General features: G+C 37.9%; 1 protein-coding gene across 3 annotated transcripts; it reads right to left on the reverse strand.

The window, feature by feature from the left end:
• Window positions 1–3,950: 3,950 nt before the first annotated feature.
• LOC104219446 (protein EMSY-LIKE 3-like) lies at window positions 3,951–15,369 on the reverse strand. 3 transcript variants are annotated; one of them, XR_709277.2, is made up of 11 exons: window positions 15,068–15,369; window positions 12,134–12,348; window positions 11,933–12,042; window positions 11,563–11,815; window positions 11,276–11,473; window positions 11,124–11,192; window positions 8,144–8,386; window positions 7,995–8,063; window positions 7,841–7,904; window positions 4,845–4,996; window positions 3,951–4,348 (listed from the first exon to the last, which is right to left on the reverse strand). XR_709277.2 is itself a non-coding variant. In XM_009770138.2 (10 exons), exons 1-10 carry the CDS (start codon window positions 15,093–15,095, stop codon window positions 4,305–4,307), a joined length of 1,293 nt encoding a protein of 430 aa, XP_009768440.1. In that variant the 5' UTR covers window positions 15,096–15,369; the 3' UTR covers window positions 3,951–4,304. The 3 variants fall into 3 exon arrangements, 1 of the variants encoding a protein (XP_009768440.1); XR_011401443.1 differs by having other exon boundaries at window positions 12,134–12,311; window positions 15,068–15,245; XM_009770138.2 differs by lacking the exon at window positions 4,845–4,996.
• Window positions 15,370–20,084: the final 4,715 nt, after the last annotated feature.

The raw sequence follows: 20,084 nt of genomic DNA on the forward strand, positions 1-20,084 counted from the left end.
AAGGAGCCTTCGGGTACATAATCTCGGGTTCGTTTTTCCCTAGTGATTGATACCTTAGTGTGTTTGAATATGGGTCCATGTGGAATGTCGATCCCGCCGACGATCATATGAATGACATGTTGGGGTTCCTCCTATTCATTTTTCTTGTTGGCGTCCCTTTCTCATAAATGATTCTTGGCTCGATCGCTAAGGAACTCTCGAAGGTGGCCCTCGTTGAATATACGGTCTACCTCATCCCTTAATTGCCTGCAATCCTCGGTCTTGTGACCATGCGTGCCATGATACTCGCACATCAAATTTGGGTTTCTTTGGAAAGGATCGGTCTGTATGGGTCTAGGCCACCTAGTATCTTTGATCCTTTCGATTGCCGATATAATTCCCGATGTGTCGATGCTAAAGTTATATTCCGATAATCAAGGTGTCTCTATAGGATCGGCATGCTTATCAAAACCACTTTTGCTCATAAGTCCCCGAGAATTCTATCCTCGATCACTTCTTCGATCATTCTGGGCGAATTGTATCCTGAACCATTGTTCCTTTGATATGCGGTATATGGTTGATATCGTTCTCTGTTCGACCTTGGCTCTCTGTCGATGTCCCTCTAGGTTTTAAATGCCGACCTGTTTGGATGTACTGACCCGGAAGGGTCTCCTAATTGGTCATCCTCGACCCTGATTTTCGATTGATATCGATTGTGCACATCTGCCCAAGTTACAGTCAGATACTCGATCAAGTTTTGTTTCAACTGACGTGATGCTATCGAACTCCACTCGTTCAACCCTTGGGAGAAAGCTTGAACGTCCCAATCATCTGTGACCGGTGGTAACTCCATGCGTTCCATTTAAAATCAGGATACGAACTCCCTCAGCATTTCGTTATCCCTTTGTCTTACCTTGAAAAGGTCCGGTTTTCTTGTTGCGACCTTTATGGTCCTAGCGTGTGCCTTTACAAAAGAATCTGCTAACATGGCAAATGTGTCGATGTAATTTGGCGGTAGGTTGTGATACCAAATCATTGCTCCCTTTGAAAGGGTCTCTCCGAACTTTTTTAATAACACATATTCGATCTCATCATCTTCTAAATCGTTACCCTTGATGGCGCATATATATGAAGTAACATGTTCGTTAGGATCAGTGGTCCCATTGTATTTGGGTATGCCTGGCATACGAAACTTCTTTGGAATAGGCTTCGGAGCCACGCTTTGAGGAAATGGCTTTTGTACAAATTTCTTCGAATCCATGCCTTTCAAGATTGGTGGTGCCCTCGGTATCTGATCAACTCTAGAGTTGTATGTCTCCTCTTTTTTTATCATTAGCTTCGATTTTCTTCTCTCCTGACTCGATTCTCTTGGTGAGCTCCTCGAGCATTTTCATTATTGCAGGATCGGTCCCCGATCCATTACAATTCGACCTCTCTGGCACCGGCTCAGTACGGCGAGTGATTTCCGGCTCAACCCCACTCGGAGTTCTATGTTGATTTTGAAGTTGAGCAATAGCAGCCTGCTGAGCCTGTAGCATCTCAAATATCACCTAGATACTAACTCCCCCGTCTCTTACGCCCTGTGTACCTTGGCTACCAGATCAGCCTTCCCTGCACACACTCCCTTCAAGGTCCGCGCTTAGGTCTGCATTTAAAGCAATGTACGAACTGTCATCGACTGGATCGGCAACCGGTGCTCCCCCGAGGTTAGCCGGTGGCACCCCGGCTCCTAGAGCAATTACATTGTCCCGTGTGAAACCCGAGACCATCGTCACCACGTGTGGATGCGTTTTGTGAGTTTGACATATTTTAACCTGAGAAAAAATACTTTACAAGAACAAGCATGAAATAATGTGTGTTATCAGAATCAGCACCGAACAATCACTATTATCCTTAGCCCCAAGGTGGGCGCCAAATTGTTTACCCTAAAATTCGAGTAACAATTAAACTTATATTATGATTTTAAGATATGTGATTTAATTCAATACCAATTGATGAATAAGGAATTAAACGAATAAATTAGAGAATAAAGTTAATCAAACCAGTATATTATCCAAGTCTCAACCTCGATTTGGGGTAGCCTCGAGGTGGAATGGCAAATGATAAAACAACTTTGATGAACAGTAACTGCAATAGCAAGAAAGTAATGAGTGTAAATTCTTTTCAATGAGCAATGAGGCTTCCAAATGAATGGGATCCCTCTTAATATAATAGGGGAGTCCTAAATAAGGTACACTTCTAATTATAGTAGAAAATCATATTAACATCTAATTAACCGTTGTTGATCGATCCGTTTCGAGATTCATGCTACGATTCTCGGCCAATCGCGGATATCTTGCCTTTCCCGTTATCAAGCCATGCCGGCGTCCCTCGAAGTATGCCTCTTTCTGGTCGCAATCGATGTCTACCCCGATCTGGACTCGACGTCTCAGCTCTTCGGCATAATGTTCCTACCCCGATCAAAGAATGAAATCGAGTAGCCCCGATTTCTACCGTATACATAAAGGTATCAAATTCATACTTGTACTAAGATCACATAGAGCCTACACGAAAATCAGTGATGCAAGTAATACTAAAACAACCTGGATTCTTAAGCTTAAGAGAGTTTTTCTTTTAGAATTGTGCCACACTTCTTGTAAGTGCCCAGTTCGTGCTCCTCCAGCTCCCTCCAGCTCCCTCCAGTGATGCAAGTAATACTAAACAATTTTTTAGTGATGGAGCTAATTTACTAAATAAGCGTTACTTGTTTGGAGAAAAGTTCTTAAACCGATAATAAGCGGTGAAAGTGTTTGGTGGAAAAAACTGATAAACATTTTTTTCTATTACAATGACTTAAATGCCCTTAAAGTTGTTTATTACCGGATTTTCAACTCCCGAACGATTCAAAAACAAAAATAATTTATGTCTCAATTTAATATTTATGCAAAATTTATTAGTATTTTTAATAAAATTATATTGTGATAAGCTAAAATAAAACAATTAATGATTTGCACAAAATTCATTACATTATAAGAAATAGAATAAAGAATAATCGTTGGGTTCATGTTTAAATACAAAGAACAAGAGAAATTTCGAATCTGGGCAATATATGTTGTTGAACAACATTAACGTTTTCTCTTTAAAACACAATGCTTCTTTATTTCTTTTTCAAGAGATTGAGAAATAATTAGGAATATACCCAGATCTCTAATTATACTTTTTTTTTTTTTTTGGTTTTACAGATCTCTAATTATACAACAAGATGCAAAAAGGACTTGGCAAATAATTTAAGAAAGTAAAAGAAACTTTCTACCCTAAATGGTGCCAATTGCCAATCTGATTGTTCTTAGACAGTAGAGGAGGTTAAGAAGTAGAAAAAATGGTGAGTGAATGAGTCATGAAGAACGGTATATTTTAGGTTTTTGTTTTAGAGAAGGTATTTTAAAGATTATAATAAAATAATAGGGCAAAAGAGCAAATTTATTGGTTAAACCAAAAGTGCTTATAAGTCAAAAAAATCATAAGTTGGGAATGACCAACTTATGACTTATGGTTTATTTTGGCTTATAAGTCGAGTGCTTATAAGCACTTTTGTTGTTTACCAAACACGTAAATAAGCTAAAAAATACTTATAAGCCAATTTGACCAGCTTATAAGCTTAGCCAAACATCCTACAAATACCGAGACTTCTAAGGAACCACATTAACTTAGGCTGGAAGTGGAAAGAAGTCGGCCAAGTCTTATCACCTAAAGTTGTTTCTCTATTTAGAAATGGCTTTCAAGTAATTCCATTTGTTCAAGTACTCCTTAATAACCATCACGTCTCATTTTAATGAGATGTCTACATTTTAGCGACAGACGACCAGGATTTGGACAGACAAGGAGTGATAAGCAATCTCAGGCTATATTCTTCAAGCAGTATTGATGCTAAAACATACCGGGCTATATGAGCCACTTCACTGCCAAAACTACGAACGAAATAGGAATAACAATTGCACAAGAAAAAATGGGATGTCATAATCCAAGTGCCAGCTGTCAAAAAAATTTTACACCATCACATGTAAAATTGCTACCATGATTAATTTTACAAGAGCGCTAACCTGTAACTATGGGAAATAAATCATTCCTGACTACAAATTGGTGTCTATTCAAAGAACTAGACTACAATAAATTAATGTTAGCCAAGCGTTTCTTGAAGCTGGCATTCTACAACAGACCTAAAATCATTCTGGCGCACCGACATTGGAAACAATGTTTTAGACATCTTGCCTTCCTCTATGTGGCTGTTATTTTAGGTGGCTCGATAACCCAGTTGTTCTGTACTACTCACCACCATGATATTCCTGTCACTCCCGATGCATTGCTTGTCCATGCATGAAATGACGTTCATCTGCAACAGTATAAAGACATGCTGAATAACAGGAAAGAAAGAATTTGAAAGAATAGAAAGCTGATGAAGGGCCTTGGAAGTTTATAACAGTGCATCCACAAACAGCTCGAACAATACCAGATACTATGACATAAAAGCAATACAATTGATTTTGATTTATCCTATTAGTATTTATTATAGACATTATTATTATTACCATCGTTATTAGTGCTTTCTCATCTAGCCAAATACATGGGACGTTTCAGTTTGGTTTTGTAGGTCTGCAAAAACACAACACTGGAGATTACATGTTTCACTGTCGCTGACAATAATACTGATGGTGGAATACATTCTAGGCTACTTGTCCAGATTTTTCATTTAAACACTTATACTATGCCTTGTTCCAATCAAACACCTGAACTTCTTCATCAGTGTGTCTATCAGACACACATGGCATGGTGTTTGCTTCACACCAAAAGCTGAGCGCGTGAATGGATGGAAATTTTCAACCTCTCACCTTCCAAGCTCCAGCTCCATCTTGAGGTCAAGAAACATCATCCTTGCCATCAACTTCAAATGGCGAAGTTTGGAATTTTGTTCTTGCCATAGTCTACCAGAGACAACATCCACCATCACCATTTTTATTAATCATCTCATCCAACTTCACAGCTGAGAGGGGAGAAAGTTTGGCGATCAGTGTGCTGCTGGCTCTAAAGTAGCTTGATAAAGATGCCAGTCCGAAGATAGCAAAGAAACACATTAACATAGATAGAAGGAAATATAATTGTCTTGGTACATATTTTGAATTTACTAGAAAATTAAAAAGCATTGCTTGGACTTTTCCCGGAACAAATCCAGGAGCCAACACCATCACCGGTAAACAACTGACCACCAACGAGTATAACATAGTTCCATCCATATATTCCGCAACACATTACAAACAGAACAAACTTTAAGAAAAAATCAAAAGACATGACATGAATATGAGCAAGAAGATGGAGAGGTCACCGGATGAATGTTTTCCGGCCGAACTTCGGTGAAGTTCTTCACTGTACTTGAGACCGATGAGAACAGGTTTTGTGGGGGAGAAACGCAATGGAGCAGAGAATAGAAAATGAGAGAGAAATTAATAAGGTCTCGCTCTGAATAGAAATTAAACGAGCCCACCCCGATTAAGACTATGGGAAACTACCGAATATGTTCTTCCAACTAAGAAAATGAGGGAGAGAAATTAGTGGGCAATGGCTGAAGGGAGGGGAGGAAGGGGTTCAATTGACACGGAATTTTTTCTTCTGATGTCCAAATTTCATTGGTTACATTTTTAAAGTTAACACGTGAATCTCACGCATTTAAGTGTTTGGGCTGATAGTAAAAAACATATTCAATAGACAAACTTTTAATACACTTCAAGTGCTCGATAGGTAACACCTTTAGTTAAGGTGTCTAAATGGAAAATTCTTACAAGATTGTAATTTTACCATACCGAAGGATGTGGTCTAGTGATCAACGAAGTTGATGAAAACTTTGGAGATTCCGTTTCAAATTCCAGTAGAGACAAAAAATACTAGGTGAAAGGTATCAGTGATTTGTTCCATTCAGCATAAACCTTGGTGAGTGGAGTTATTCGGTACTTATACTGGTGGGAGATAGCAGGCACAACGGTGAAATAGTCAAGGTGTGTCGTTATTACCACAAGAAAAAAACAAACTCAACAACAGTTTATTTTACCTTTTACATGGCATTTACTTCTTGATCTATCCCTTTTCTATTTATTTATTTATTCTTTTTGTGTGGGGTGGTCCGGGGGTCTATCGTTAACAGCCTCCTTACCCTCAAGGTAGGGGTAAGGTCTGCGTATACATTATCCTCCCCAGATCCCACGTGTGGGATTATACTGGATTTTTTTGTTGTTTTTGTGTGGGGTGGCCTGAGACTAAGATGAATTTAAATGGGAAAACATGGTAAGCGAGAGTTCATATAGCTAACCCCAACTTGTTTGGAACTGAGGCATAGTTATTTTTCTGTGTGGTGGCTGGGTTTTGTGCATTAAAGGCCATAGGTCCACTACAACCAAGTGGTATTCGTGAGCTATGTGACACCGACAATAGGTATGTGATCAAAGAAGCGAAAGCATTGAATTGCCATGTTAGCATAGGTAGTGGCAGAATGTTGGCTTTGGTAGTACTTCCTAGCAGTACTTTCACTGTATGAGATAGAGAACATATTGATGTACTTCCATTTCTATTCTTATTTCTAGGTATAAATTATGCACAGGCAAGGTAATTTAGGACATCCATATGGGTATTGTGACACAAAAAGTTCTATTTGTTGTCTTCCTTTTTTGATTGAAACATAAAAAGTAGGAGTCAAATTAATGCAGAATAAGTCACACTAGGTCAGAGAGTCTTCACTTGTTTCCCGTCCTCATTTTCATAGAAACACCCAAAAACCTTCCCACATATTTTTCCATTAGAAACATGGTTTTAACTGTGAACCATTTAAAAAGAAAGCCTGAAATAATTGGGGCAAGCTCCATATGGACTCTATTCATCTGTTCCTTCAAACCACCAGTTGCTCCATTACTCCGAGCCTCTCCTTGCCTCATCACAACCTTCGGTGTGAAAGTAATTCGACCCCCTAACCTGGGTATTAAACTGCACGCCAACCTCCATCAGTTTCACAAGAATTTAAGTTTCCTCAAAAAATCCAGAACTCTTCTTTCCATCATTACTCTCTCTTTCTGGACTTCCCGCTGATGATCCAATTAACGCTCATAGACCTTCAAATTGTCACCATTATTAAAAGACTATTATTTCTACTTAGCCATTTGAGTAGAGTGGTCCAGTCAGTCTATTAAATCAGGATCCTCACTTTTTCTAATACAAATTAGAAACATCATAGATGCCGAAACATCCATGACTTCTTTCATTCTAGCAATTATTTGTTTATTTCTTTTTCACAAGAGCTTTAAAATTATTAACGAATTTTAGATGAATTGGAAGATACTTTCATACTTCTTTTAATTTGCAGAAATCGAAGATGTCCAGAGCAGCTTGTGCATGCCTCGACTAATCTACCTGTTACCTCCCACCAACACAAGCACCAAGTATCTCAGGCGACCAAGGCTTAGAGAACAACAACAACAACAATAACAACAAACAACACAGCAAAATCCCACAAGTGAGATCTGGGGAGGGTAGTGTGTACGCAGACCTTACTCCTACCTTATAAGGGTAGAGAGGTTGTTTCCTGTAGATCCTTGGCCGACCAAGGCTTAGAGAGATGGTAAAAAATTACCTAGTGTTTTTTACAGTGTCATACTTAATTATTCGTTGTTTCTATTTATTACTTGTCCAATACAAAGGTTCAAAGTGCAACATCACAGAAAAATAAGTGACACAAGAAATAGAACTTCAGACTTAGGAAGGTCACAGGGATTCCCCAAATCCAAATTATTTTATGACAATGCCTAAAATGAAAAAGAAATGAAAAACCATTTCCACAAAGTCATACCACTTTCACCATCAGATAACTCTCCAAGCCTTGAAATGGCATCTAGCAGTGCTTGTTCATGCTCCTGCGCAGTTAAAAAACACTCGGTATCCTTGTGCAATTAATACGTGGATATTAAGTATTAACAGCGATTGGAAAGTTGAGGGTCACAAACCTTCAGCACTTTCTTTGCCTTCTCAACCTCGAGAGGATCTGGATGGCCAGCACCAAAGATCCTCTCCACCTGACCACATTCACTAGTCAATGAATCAATGCACAGTGAAAGATCTACAGGTGAGGCCTGTTAACAAATGCAGCACTTACCTCTTTGATCAGTGTATCAGTATGAAGTAACTGAATATCATCAGATCCTTTCTTTCCTATGCCATTCTGTGATATTAGAAAATCTTTTCTGGATTGGGCTTTAGTCAACCCCCTACCTCTCCCTGCACCTGGAGCACTATCATGTCCACCAGATCTAGTCATGACATGACCTGATCCACCATAATTTCCATGATGAGAAATTCCAGGGTCTTCGCCCTCCCACTGAATATCCTCAGGAGAAATCTGTCACAGTAGGGAAATACAAGTCTAAACCTTGAAGAAGCTCTTCATAAAAACTGAAATCAATGTTGGAAGACAGAAACTGACTACCATATGCCAGAGTTTGTTTCTTTTTTCGTGTTGATAAACTTTACCACAAGCAAGTTAAGAAAAATTAATGACAGATGAATGAGGAGCTAGATTAACAGGAAACCTCTAGTTTGTTCACATTTTTGGAATATCAGGCATGTATCAGACATGCATTTTGACGCCTCCGCAAAATGCTGCAGATCATATCATGCAATACCAGTCTAAGAAAAGAGGCTGAGAAAGCTTTTGCAACCAAAATCTCTACGCATGTATGTCACACACATTAACTTTTATAACCAAGATAATATGTCATTCATTTGGAATAGCAATCCACAGAGCAAGTTAGTATGTCAATATCAGAACCAGAAGTTTCTTGTGTGATTAAGGCAACTTCAAATCATTTATCGGATAATAACTAATGCCTGAAAATTCACTGCAAGTAGTCCAGTTAAAATTTCCAATTTATTTCAGTGGACATCCAGGTCACTAAAATCAATTGCCACAAAGTGAACTGTATTCCAACAACCATAGCTCAAAGTAGTCATGTCTACATTCTTCATATAACATTCAAGTGCTGGTGACATAAATCCCTGTACAACTTAGAAAGAAGGTAACTGTGAAAATTTGAAAAATGGTACACTCTGAAACAGCTAAAAAACTGCTCTCCACCTCGGAAGAGATGAAAACAGGTAAGTGGATGTGTTTGTGTAACTGAGCTAAGATAATATTATGCTTTCTGTAATTAAGAAAAACCCCTTCTAACCTATATATAGAAGATCCACAGAATAAGATAATATATTATTTTCCAGAAACAAACTTCCCAAAACCTAGATGCAAGACAACTCTAGTTCACTAAAAGACTGACAAAGTTACATATGTATGCTCCCTGAAAGAAAACATAAGCTACCTCAATAAACTCAGACCAAAAAGAATCCCACCCGACTGACTCTATGGCATCTCGCCCGTGCACCAGCAATGCTCCAAACAAATGCTTAACTAGGACGAGAAAGTAAGCCCATCATATAACATGATACACTTAAAACAGTTTGTTTTTTTTTTTTGATAAAAAGAAATCCATGAGGGTTAATGGTGCACAAATCAAAACTGGGAGGATCCCCCCCCCCCCACACACACACACACACACCCCCACAATCCACCCTTCTCCACTTAAATACCAGGCTTTTGTCTGCGGCAGGGTTCAAACCCGTGACATGCGCCTACTCCACACATCACTTGTTGCGCTCTTACCACTAGAACAAAGCCCGGGGGCAACACTTAAAACAGAATTACAAAAGCTAAAATATCAATCATTAGGATGATACAGTCAAAGGAGGTGAAAACAAACTCAGCAATATATGGATGACGAAAAGGAAATTTCACGAGATCACTACTTAGCAATATGATAAATAACGAACTTGAACAACCAAACAATATGGAAATCATCCATCCCGAAGTGAACTACACTACATTGAGAATGTCAGAACTCATAGATAAACAATGGAGCTGTCTTGGGTTCACTAGTTTACTTAGATATACTAGACGACAGCCATGTAGCACCTGTATGAAAGTCAGTACCATCCCGTTAAGGACAGGTTTTCTTGTTCATATGTCAAGGGCTGGTAAGGTTTTGCGCGTTGTATCGAATTAAACCACATGCTCCACCACTTGTGCAGGCCTCCGTCAATTCCTTTGAGTTTCGGTCTTGCGACCGTACTCCCCAGGCGGAGTGTTTCACGCGTTAGCTGGGCCCTAATCCGCGTAGACCAAGGGCGAACACTCATCGTTTACGGCATGGACTACCAGGGTATCTAATCATGTTCGCTCCCCATGCTTTGCACCTCAGCGTCGGTAGGGACCCAGAGAGCTGCCTTCGCTTTTGGCGTTCCTTCATAGATCAACGGATTTCACCCCTACACACGAAATTCCACTCTCCTCTGTCTCACTCAAGTGAATTGGTTTCGAGAGCATTCCGCCAGTTTTTGGCGGCTTTCACTTTTAACCCGATTCACCGCTCCTGAAGTGTGAAGCAGCCTCCCAAACAATGGAGCTGTCTTGGTTTCACTAGTTTACTTAGATATACTAGAACTTTGCGCTGACACTTATACAGGGTTCTGCCAACGCATATTCCAGAAAATGGAAGTGTGAAGCAGCCTCCCAAACTTCGTTAGATTTGGAAACACACATGCAACGAATATGGTTTTTACCATGAATTAGGCAGCAAGGGAAAAACCCAGTTACCTAAAAAATTTACGGGTAATAGGTAGAAAAAGTAGAACATCTATAGTTGCTCATCAAAATATGTGGTAGTTATGTCTTATCAACGGGAAATCAAGTCAAGTCGACTTCACATGGGTTTTTTGCCCTTCCCAGCCCTTTTTGAAGGAAATGGTCTGATTTAATCATTAAGAATAGTTTTGAACTTTCATTCTGAATCTCTCTTACTATTTCCTATCGCTTTCTTGTAAGTGCAAACTTGCCCATGAAAAGTTTAAGACATGATTGACCAAAATACAAGCCAATGGAATACATAGCATGCACTATTTCCAAGTGTATCATAGCAATGTTTCATGGCAGCAGCAACCACATAAACCAATACGAAAGGATTTACCAACAGGACAACCCAAAAAGTCATTTAACTGTTTTATTCCATGAGAATATAGCATCTAACTACCTCAGCAAGGTTGACCCATTCCCATGTCTCATTTGCAGTACCCATGTCATAAACAAGAGCATGTCTACCCTGAAAATTTGCAAGAAGATTTCAGCATTCAACCGTGGGGAGAAAAAAGAGTAAATATTCCAATTAAAAAGGATCAGGCATACCTCAGCTGGATTATAATCAGTTATAACTGCTTCATAAAAATTATTGTCATCAGGCCATCTAGTCCTCACTTTCCTTCCAACCAATGGATCAGATGATGCTGCCTCAGCAGGTTCAGAAAACCGATTACCGAGTTGGGCTCTTCCTGAAGGACCAGGAGTAGGGTACTTCATTGAAGACGCACCAGGCATCATTTGGCCCTATGAAGTTATACATAGCAGGAAAATATCAGAACTATAGACTGATTTGTACCGCAACCTTTCAAGTTTTTTAGCAACATCTGACTTACAGATTTATGTTTTTTCCCCTTCGGCCCCGCAATAGGTCCTCTCTTGGCAGCGGATGAAAATGGCTGGTTTGCAGCAGTCACCACAGGTGGAAGAAAAGTAGGAGATGGTCCAGCAAAGGATTGAGAAGGTAAAGATGGGCCAATCTTCTGTTTCTTCCGTGAAGCTGAAATGGAGGGACTGGGTATTGGATCATGAACAGATTGACCACCACCAAGCATACCAGATTGATGCCCACCAGATTGCCTCCACTCCCTAAAAGCAATAGAGTAACACAATTAGCCCCCAAAACTTTGACAAACTCCAAACTACAGAAAGACTCACCAAAAAAATTCAAGCGGGAGAAAGTGAGCCTCTAGCTAGAGAGCTAACCTTATTCTTCTGATGGCATCATCATTATTAACTCTAGCAAGAAGTTCTCTATGTTCTTCATTGGACAACCGTAACTCTTTTCTTAACTCGGTTATCAAACTTTCTTTCTCCTGAAGAAAATATATTAATCAAGTAGTCATTTAAACCTGATCAAACAAATACAAGTATTAGATTCACGAGTACAGTAATAACAGAATATACCCATGTAATGGCATCAGCTTGAGCTTTAAAGGCTCTCAGAACCGAGCTGTATGCTTCTTGCTCAAGTTGATGAATTTGGGCCTCCATATCTGTTTCTCCGTACATTCTCGGGTAGGGGACAGAACCAATGACAGCAGATCTTCCATTTCCAGTAATTCGACCACCACCTCTTGGAATCCTATTTTGATGTGATGGAGGAAGATCATCATCAGTTCCTGAATTAATATTGACAGTTTGTGAGATCTAGAACGTCAGCAACCCTATGCATTGTAAGAAAGTAAAAACACAAAACAAATTGTAAAACTTACCTATATTAGCACCATATTATCTATCTATACTATATTAAATGCACGAACACCCTTAGCAAAATGTGGTTCGTCTTTTTTATCCTTTTAAAATAGAGTTCACATTAGACTACATAGTCATTTGATTATTTTCCTAATAATTAGAAATAATCACTTAATTAATTCCCAACAATTTATGGGTAGTCACTAAATTATTCCCCTAATATTTAGAAATTTAATTTTTCAATTCCTTTCCATTCTAGAATTTCAAGCACTTTTATTTCATGCTAGGAAAGTATGTTCATTTTCAACTCCAATTATTATTTAGGAGTATTAAATCTTTCCTAAACATAGAAGGTAAGTTTCTTTTAACCACAAAGTTATATTTTTTAGTCAAATTAAAAAAGAACCTAATTGCCAATGAGCAAACAAATAAAAAAGAAAAAATATACACACGTACAACTACACAAACACGAAGGTTACGTAAGTAGAAGTTAATATAAATTCTTTCACCAAAAAAATTTTAAATTCATCCCAACTACATACCAACATTTTAGATATATATCAGATATCTAACGATAAATTTAAGTATAATCATATTTTATGTCTATAACTTTATGAAGCATATTAGGTAGTTTAAATGAATATAGGTTATTTTACTATGTTACAATCAACTAATTATTCAAAATCTTAGATGTACAAGCTTGTCAATCAATTTTCAAAGTTGTAATGTATTCGTTGCACATAATTTCTCACATGAACAACTATACGTTATACTATTAAGAGAGAGATTAACGTCAGATAACAAAAGTTAGATCATGATAAAACAACCAAAATGACAGAAAGGAATATAAACCAAATATTCATAAAGAAGTATTAGGTGAGATATGATCATGTAACGTGTTTGTACCTCATAAAATCAAAATTGATGTAATTCCATAATCTAACTAACAAATTTAATTGGCCAACTTTGCAATAGACGGTGTAAATCATTTGGATTTCAACTCCTGTTTCATAAGCAATTCTCTTTCCTGCGTACTTCCTCCGACAAAATCAAGGGCATTGGATACGAAAGTGCTGTTGTAAAGTTTCGTCGTTTATCTCGTTGTCCATAAATGCAGATAACTATTGTGTGTAGTCAAAAAGAAAAAAGATCAAACTAGAGGTGTGGTTAACTAATACTATCCATGACTATTAACTAAAAGAAATAAGAGCGATTATTAGCATTTGTAATGTATTATCATCATAAGACTGATCAGATCTGTCTATAAAGGATGCATTAGAACCTAGGTCTATTAAAAATTCAAATAATGACGCATCTGAGGACTTTTGTGGGGCAAAGTTTCTTACCTTATAGAGTTAGATAAATGGGGTTGACATTTATAACCCCATTTATCATTTTTAGGAACAAAGATTTTTTTTCGCTGATTTTTATTTAATAAATGGACATATAGGATCAGTACTCATCATTTTCATGAACTTATAGTTTTAAATTTTTTTTAAATCAAACACAATTTATATATTTATGAAATTCTCTGAGAAAAATTATACTCATCGAGACAGGAACATGTGCAATGCGCGTATCCTAAGGCTAGTTAATAAAGACACCTAAACCTAATGAAAACACCTAGCATTATCCAACTGTCACCTCCTCCGACAGGGACTAATGACGGGCATGGATTCGAACAACTACATAAAACAAGAAGGATCCTCACCCTACTGCTCTTGATATGCAAAACAAGGATCACATTCTGCCAATATACATTGAAACTAAGACTAAGCTGCATTGAGAGTACCAACAATAACATCCATAAAACAATCTTAAGCTAGTTACGCAGGCTATATGAGTTCGATTTCGCACCATTTATAACCGTTTCAATAATAAATAATATGGGATTATCTAGCACTTGAGGTTCTTTACATTTTCTATTGACATACAAATCTCTAAAAGGATGAAAACCTAATATAAGCATACCAACATATCTAAGCTTAAAGCCAAACTAGTCGGTATCGCCTACATGGACCTTTTGCTTCCATAAAGTTTATTATTTTCTTACTGCCAAGTTTGCATCATTTCTGAGAGATCCTATGTCTTTTGAAGCAATTTCCTCCCATGTGATTTTAAGTTTGCCTTAACGATCACGACTCTTCAAGTTCAGTACACATCCATAGTATAAATTCAGCTAACAAATATGGTTCACATTTTTCTATAACCTAACAAGATAAATGTTTTAATTCTTTTTAAATGAAATATATTAAGTTATGTGTTTTAACTTTGAGCCCATTATTTCGTTAAACACATTAATTCTTGCAAGAAATCAATTTAAACTTCTCAAAAGACAATAACCAAGGAAGGGGACACATACAGGAAAGCAAATAACACCAACCAGAAAGCATTAGTTAAACTGACGAACACATCTCAAAGAAAAAGAATTCCTTAAAATACGCCGGATACAGATTTTAATACAATTTCTCAAAATTTCCAAGTCCCAAAAACCTAGTCACGATAATACGAGACAAAACAATCGGAAAGTTTCGTCTAAATAACAATGTACGTGCTAATTCCACTAACCCCAAACCACACTATAAAACCCTATTTGAATGAAAACAAAAACAAAGATCAAATTTTTTTGTCAATGTAAAAACTCACCACTGCTATCATACGGCTCGTAGTCCATAGCCAGCTCGTAAACAGGAACTTCGAGCACAGAATAGAATAGAGCGTCGCCGGAAATATGTCAAATCAAATTGAACTAGAACCCGACGGGAAACAAAAGAACCAGAGGCGACGCCGTTTGGGAGTCCAAAATTAAGTGTTAGGGTTTTACAAGTGAGCAAATCAATCAATTGGGTGTGATTTCGGAAGGGAGAGTATGAGTTCGGGAACGCGGACGTGAAATAATTTTTTTCTATTGAGCTTAATGTTAGGATTTGAATTCCGTCTCATCTTTTTCGCTGTTTTCTTTTTTTCCCGTTTGATCATTTGTTTGTTGAATCGAATTTACCACGTGGGGAAAAGCACGTGGGGCTTGGGAGCTGATTAATGAATGTAACTAAAATAGCATGTTTGACCCAAGCTATTAAGAGAACCACGATAGGCTAGTTTGATTCCAAGCCAACTCTAAGGCTAGGCCAGTGCGACAGTTATTTTAGTACCCAAAATTTGAAAACCCGAATTTACTTTAAACTCTTATTATTATTATTAGTTTCTCTTTACATGTTGCACATATACGCTGAATCATATAGTATATAATTAGTGTAAATATAGATGTATTTGTTAAAAAAAAAATTTGCAATAAAACTTAATTGTTGACATATAGTGCCTGATTGATTGTCCGGAGGATGTAATTGAAGGTTAATACTTGGATATTACATTCACTTGAATTAAACTCATAAATTCTTCATAGTGCTTCTTGTGGAGACATAGTACATCTTGAAAATGTCAAATTTCATCAACGAACAGCTTCACAAATCAAAATAAAACATGAATTTTCGAGTAAAAAGTAATATATAGTTTATTTGTCAATTTCTTTTTGTAAAATGCAAAAAGAATATTATATGATCGAAAAAAATATACATTACGTTGAATTTGCTATGGTGAAAATGATGCTAGACAAAAGCATACAGATAAATTTTATTCAATTTCCTTCTAAAATTTTCTAGAGAGTCATTTATTAAGTCCACAACCTTTTGTTTCCAAGTGATGTGAGTGTCAATAGAAAAGGTCAAATTACAAATCTTATTTGAAAGAACGTACACGTGGAACATATCTGTAACGCCAGGCAGGTCGTTTTGAGCATTTGCACTTCCCTCGGTGGTTTGAGAGCATGAATAGCTCTGTATAATGTATTATGACTTGTGAGAATCGTCGGCTTTGCAATTATATACTAAGTCATACGCATTCATATGAATATCATATCTTAGTCTCTGTTACCATTTATTGATATATCATATTATTATTTTTGGGCTGATTTTCATGATATTGTGAGCCAAGAGACTGGAGAGATTGATGACTGAGTGAGGCCGAGGGCCTGATTGTGAGGATACTGATTGGATTGGGCTACATGTCGCAACATGTCTTATTAATTTATCTATGGGATCGGGCTGCACGTAGCAGCATATTTTTTTGATTATGCCATGATTGGCTTATTATGCTTGGGTTGAAGAAGCTCCTTATGGAGTTTGTACACACCCCTAGTGAGCGCAGGTACCTAATGAGTGTGAGTGCCGAGCGCGAGTGCCGAGTGATTGGGAGGATTGAGTGACTATGAGGACTAAGTGGCTGTGAGGGCTGAGTGACTGTGAGGATTAAGTGATTGGGAGGACTGAGTGCATTGATACATCGAGAGTATGCATATGATTTTATCACTGCATTATATTATAGTGGCATGCATACATTGACATGTACGAGATGCACTTTCCTCATGCCACTTGATAATGGAACATCTTACTTGTTGTGGGAAGTTTTTTGAAAAAATCATAGTTTTCAAACTTACTCATTTTTTTTTTGCGATTTCGGTAAAAGATTTGGGTTTTCACTGATATGCTTGAAAAGCTGGCCTATTTTTCTGGAACTGTGAACGAGCTGAGCATTTTATCTTTGAGTTGCTTCTTTTATTACGTTATGAATTGTTGTTGGCTATTAGTTTTGGACTCCGACCTTTGTTCCAGCTCGTCACTACATTCAACCTAAGATTAGATTTGTTACTTATTGAGTACATGGGGTCGGTTATACTTATACTACACTTCTGCACCTTGCGTGCAGATTTGGATGCTGACATTGTTGTGTATGATGGGATCTAGCATTAAAGGTGTACTTGCATTTCAGTTATAGTTGTCTCTTGTTCATGGTAGCTCTAGACTTATGAAAAATCTATTTATGTATAATTCGGACAAATGATGTATTTATTTTACACTAGCTTTGTAAACTCTAAATCTTAAAAACTCATAATTTGTACTACCAGTCCTTGGAAAATTCTTATATAAAAGCAATTGTATTATCATTTCTTTTCTTGATAAATCTCATTAATTTGGATAGTTGTTAATTGGCCTACCTAGCGAGTTGGGTTAGGTGCCATCACGTCTAGTTGGATTTTGGGTTGTGATAAGTTGGTATCAGAGTTATAGGTTCATAGGTTCTACAAGTCATGAGCAAGTGTCTAATAGAGTCTTGCGGATCGATATGATGATGTACATACCCATCTTCGAGAGGTTATAGGACATTTAGGATAAACTTCCCATCTTTATTTTCTTATTGTGCAGTATTGATTCAGCTTGAAGCGTATCTCTTTGAATTCCTTCCATGCATTCGTATGCGTATGTAAGCGCTCAGTATCAGTTGTGCATCGACGGCTTGTGAATTCTATGGATGAGGTGCGAGATATGATTTCGCTGTGCTGATGATGGGCTAGTGTGGAGGACTTGAGGCCATGGTGTTGACGTAGTTGAGCACGGGAATTTCGGTTGAGTGAACACGTGGTTTTGGACTTATATGTCTGGCAATATCCTTATTAATGGAATTTGTGGTTCGATAAGTGGTTGGATGACTATATGATGAGTATGATGTGACTGCGGGATGTGTTCAGATAGATTGAATGTGACGAGAAGAGTTTGCTTGAGATGTAAAAAGGACTATTGAGTGCTTGATTTCTGTCTTGATGTGACAAATAGTCTCGAGTTATGAGTGTATTGAAGGATCTTTCATGTTGCTTAATTGTGGAACGAATTAGATTCTCATGTCTTATTGATGAGTTCAGACTCAAAAAGATTAAGTGATTGCGTAGTAGTTGTGGCTGTGAAAGGGTATAAAGATATGTCAGTTTGAGGCTAAATAGGTGGGTTATGACCCGCAAGGTAATCCATGGATGTGTGATTTTTATGATGTGTGTGGAGGCTTTCTTTTCTACCAGTGGGTTGTACTTGTGCGATCTGAGTTTGGATCGGTTGTAATAGTTTACCTGACCGTCACGAGAATGAATGCGGGATTGCAGATGATTGGAGGTATTAGATGGTTTGTGTTGCCGGAGCTTGTGAAAAATTTAGCTGAATCTCACTACGGGATTATGGTCGTAATAGAGTAGGGGTATTGTGAGTTATAAAAAATTTTATTCCATGGCGTTGAGCTAAGTGGGGAGTATACTATCGACGAGTTGATTGCACGATTATGTGTTGTATTGGTTTTGTTTTGAGGTGTACTCGTAAAACGGTTATGACTTGAAGAGGTTGAGATCGAGGATGACTCGAGTAAGGGAATTTCTGGATATGGGTTGTATTATACTCTATGAGTATATGAGAATCATGAAATGATTGAGTGGTTATTCATGAAGGATGTAGGGTGCATAGAGTAGGAATTTGCTTGGTTGCATTAAGGTGGGGTTACTTTTTTGGGTGTCATCGTGCTAATGGGACACAGGTCGTTTTGACTGTTTAGGCAGTGCAATTGAGATGTGAGCAGGGTAGATAACTCTCGAAAAGGTTCTAATGGGTTCAAGATTTATATGCAGCAATTGTGAGATTTCCGATTTGTTTACGGCTAGAACCTAAGATTTATATTGGATAGTGTCGAGACTCACAGTATTTCTATATCATTATGGATTCTATGTTTTAGTATCAGGAAGGTGAAAGAAACAACTTTATATTGACAGAAGGTCTCTTCAGAGAGAGTGTCTTGGTTGTGTGATTTTTGGGGTGCTCAAGAGGGAATACATTGGCTTATGGGCCTTAGGGCGGTGTGGTTTTATGCTAGGATCCCTTGTGGTGAACTTTGGGTGAGGATCATGGTATTCTAGCAAGGAGAAGTGTCAGCTTGAGGGAAATTAGGAAGGAACTCGGGTAAAAGGACAGCTTAGTAGTAGGTGGGATCAGTACAGTAACAAAATATGATCGGTCCTTTAGGTACTTATGAAGTGGTGAGTCTCTACAGGTGTTTTGTGGCAATACCCTTGGGTTGGTTACTTGCGTGGCTTAGTTGAGTTAGAGAGATTTGGTTCTGATGGCTTAATTACGTGTTAATGGCTTTCGGAGTGTTCTCAATAATTTCTACCACGGTTTGAGGTGTATATTTCCTGTTGGCATGAGGAGCATGTTGCATGCTGTGATTTTCTCCTGGATGAGATCAAATGGAAGGTTCCTAGTTAATTGAGTATGTAGTTTGCTTGTGACTTAGATTTGATTATTTTCGTACTTTTCCTAGGATGGCATGATAGATGTGGTGTGTTGTGTGGGATTAAGATTTGCATGTGCAAGGTCAAGGGTCAGTTTTGAAGGGAAGATCATAAATTTGTATGCAGCACAAATGAATTCGGATGTGGGCACTGATTGGTATTACTTTAGTAGAGTGTACATTTCAGAACACACATTGTGTTTTGACTTACGGATGCTTCATTGGTGTTGCGATGCTCGCTTGGTTGACTGACTACTGATATTCAGATTTTGCTATGTGGAACAGAAGAATTATAGAAGTATTCCTCGGGGGATGATTATGTATGAGATATGTGTTAGATATTCGGGTAGTGGACTTGAGATCGGATATGTTGATTCGTATGTTATATGGATTTGGAGATTGGGAGTTCTAGAAAGTAGATTGTTTCGTAGTTGTGGACTATGGAGATGTGGCCAAAGCTAGCCAGATGATAGTATGTGTTATGGTTCACTCATTGTGGACTTTC

The sequence above is a fragment of the Nicotiana sylvestris genome, chromosome 8 (assembly GCF_000393655.2).
Source record: "Nicotiana sylvestris chromosome 8, ASM39365v2, whole genome shotgun sequence".
In the NCBI taxonomy this organism is placed as follows: Eukaryota; Viridiplantae; Streptophyta; class Magnoliopsida; order Solanales; family Solanaceae; genus Nicotiana; species Nicotiana sylvestris.

What these genes read in the sequence shown, in the direction of transcription:
- LOC104219446 (XM_009770138.2), bottom strand. Translation starts at nt 15,095, where the DNA reads ATGGACTACGAGCCGTATGATAGCAGTG. An exon ending in AGGCAAAGAAAGTGCTGAAG is followed by an intron (nt 7,905 to 7,994) that starts GTTTGTGACCCT and finishes TTAACTGCGCAG; the next exon opens with GAGCATGAACAAGCACTGCT. An exon ending in GTTATCTGATGGTGAAAGTG is followed by an intron (nt 4,349 to 7,840) that starts GTATGACTTTGT and finishes ATACTGTTGCAG; the next exon opens with ATGAACGTCATTTCATGCAT.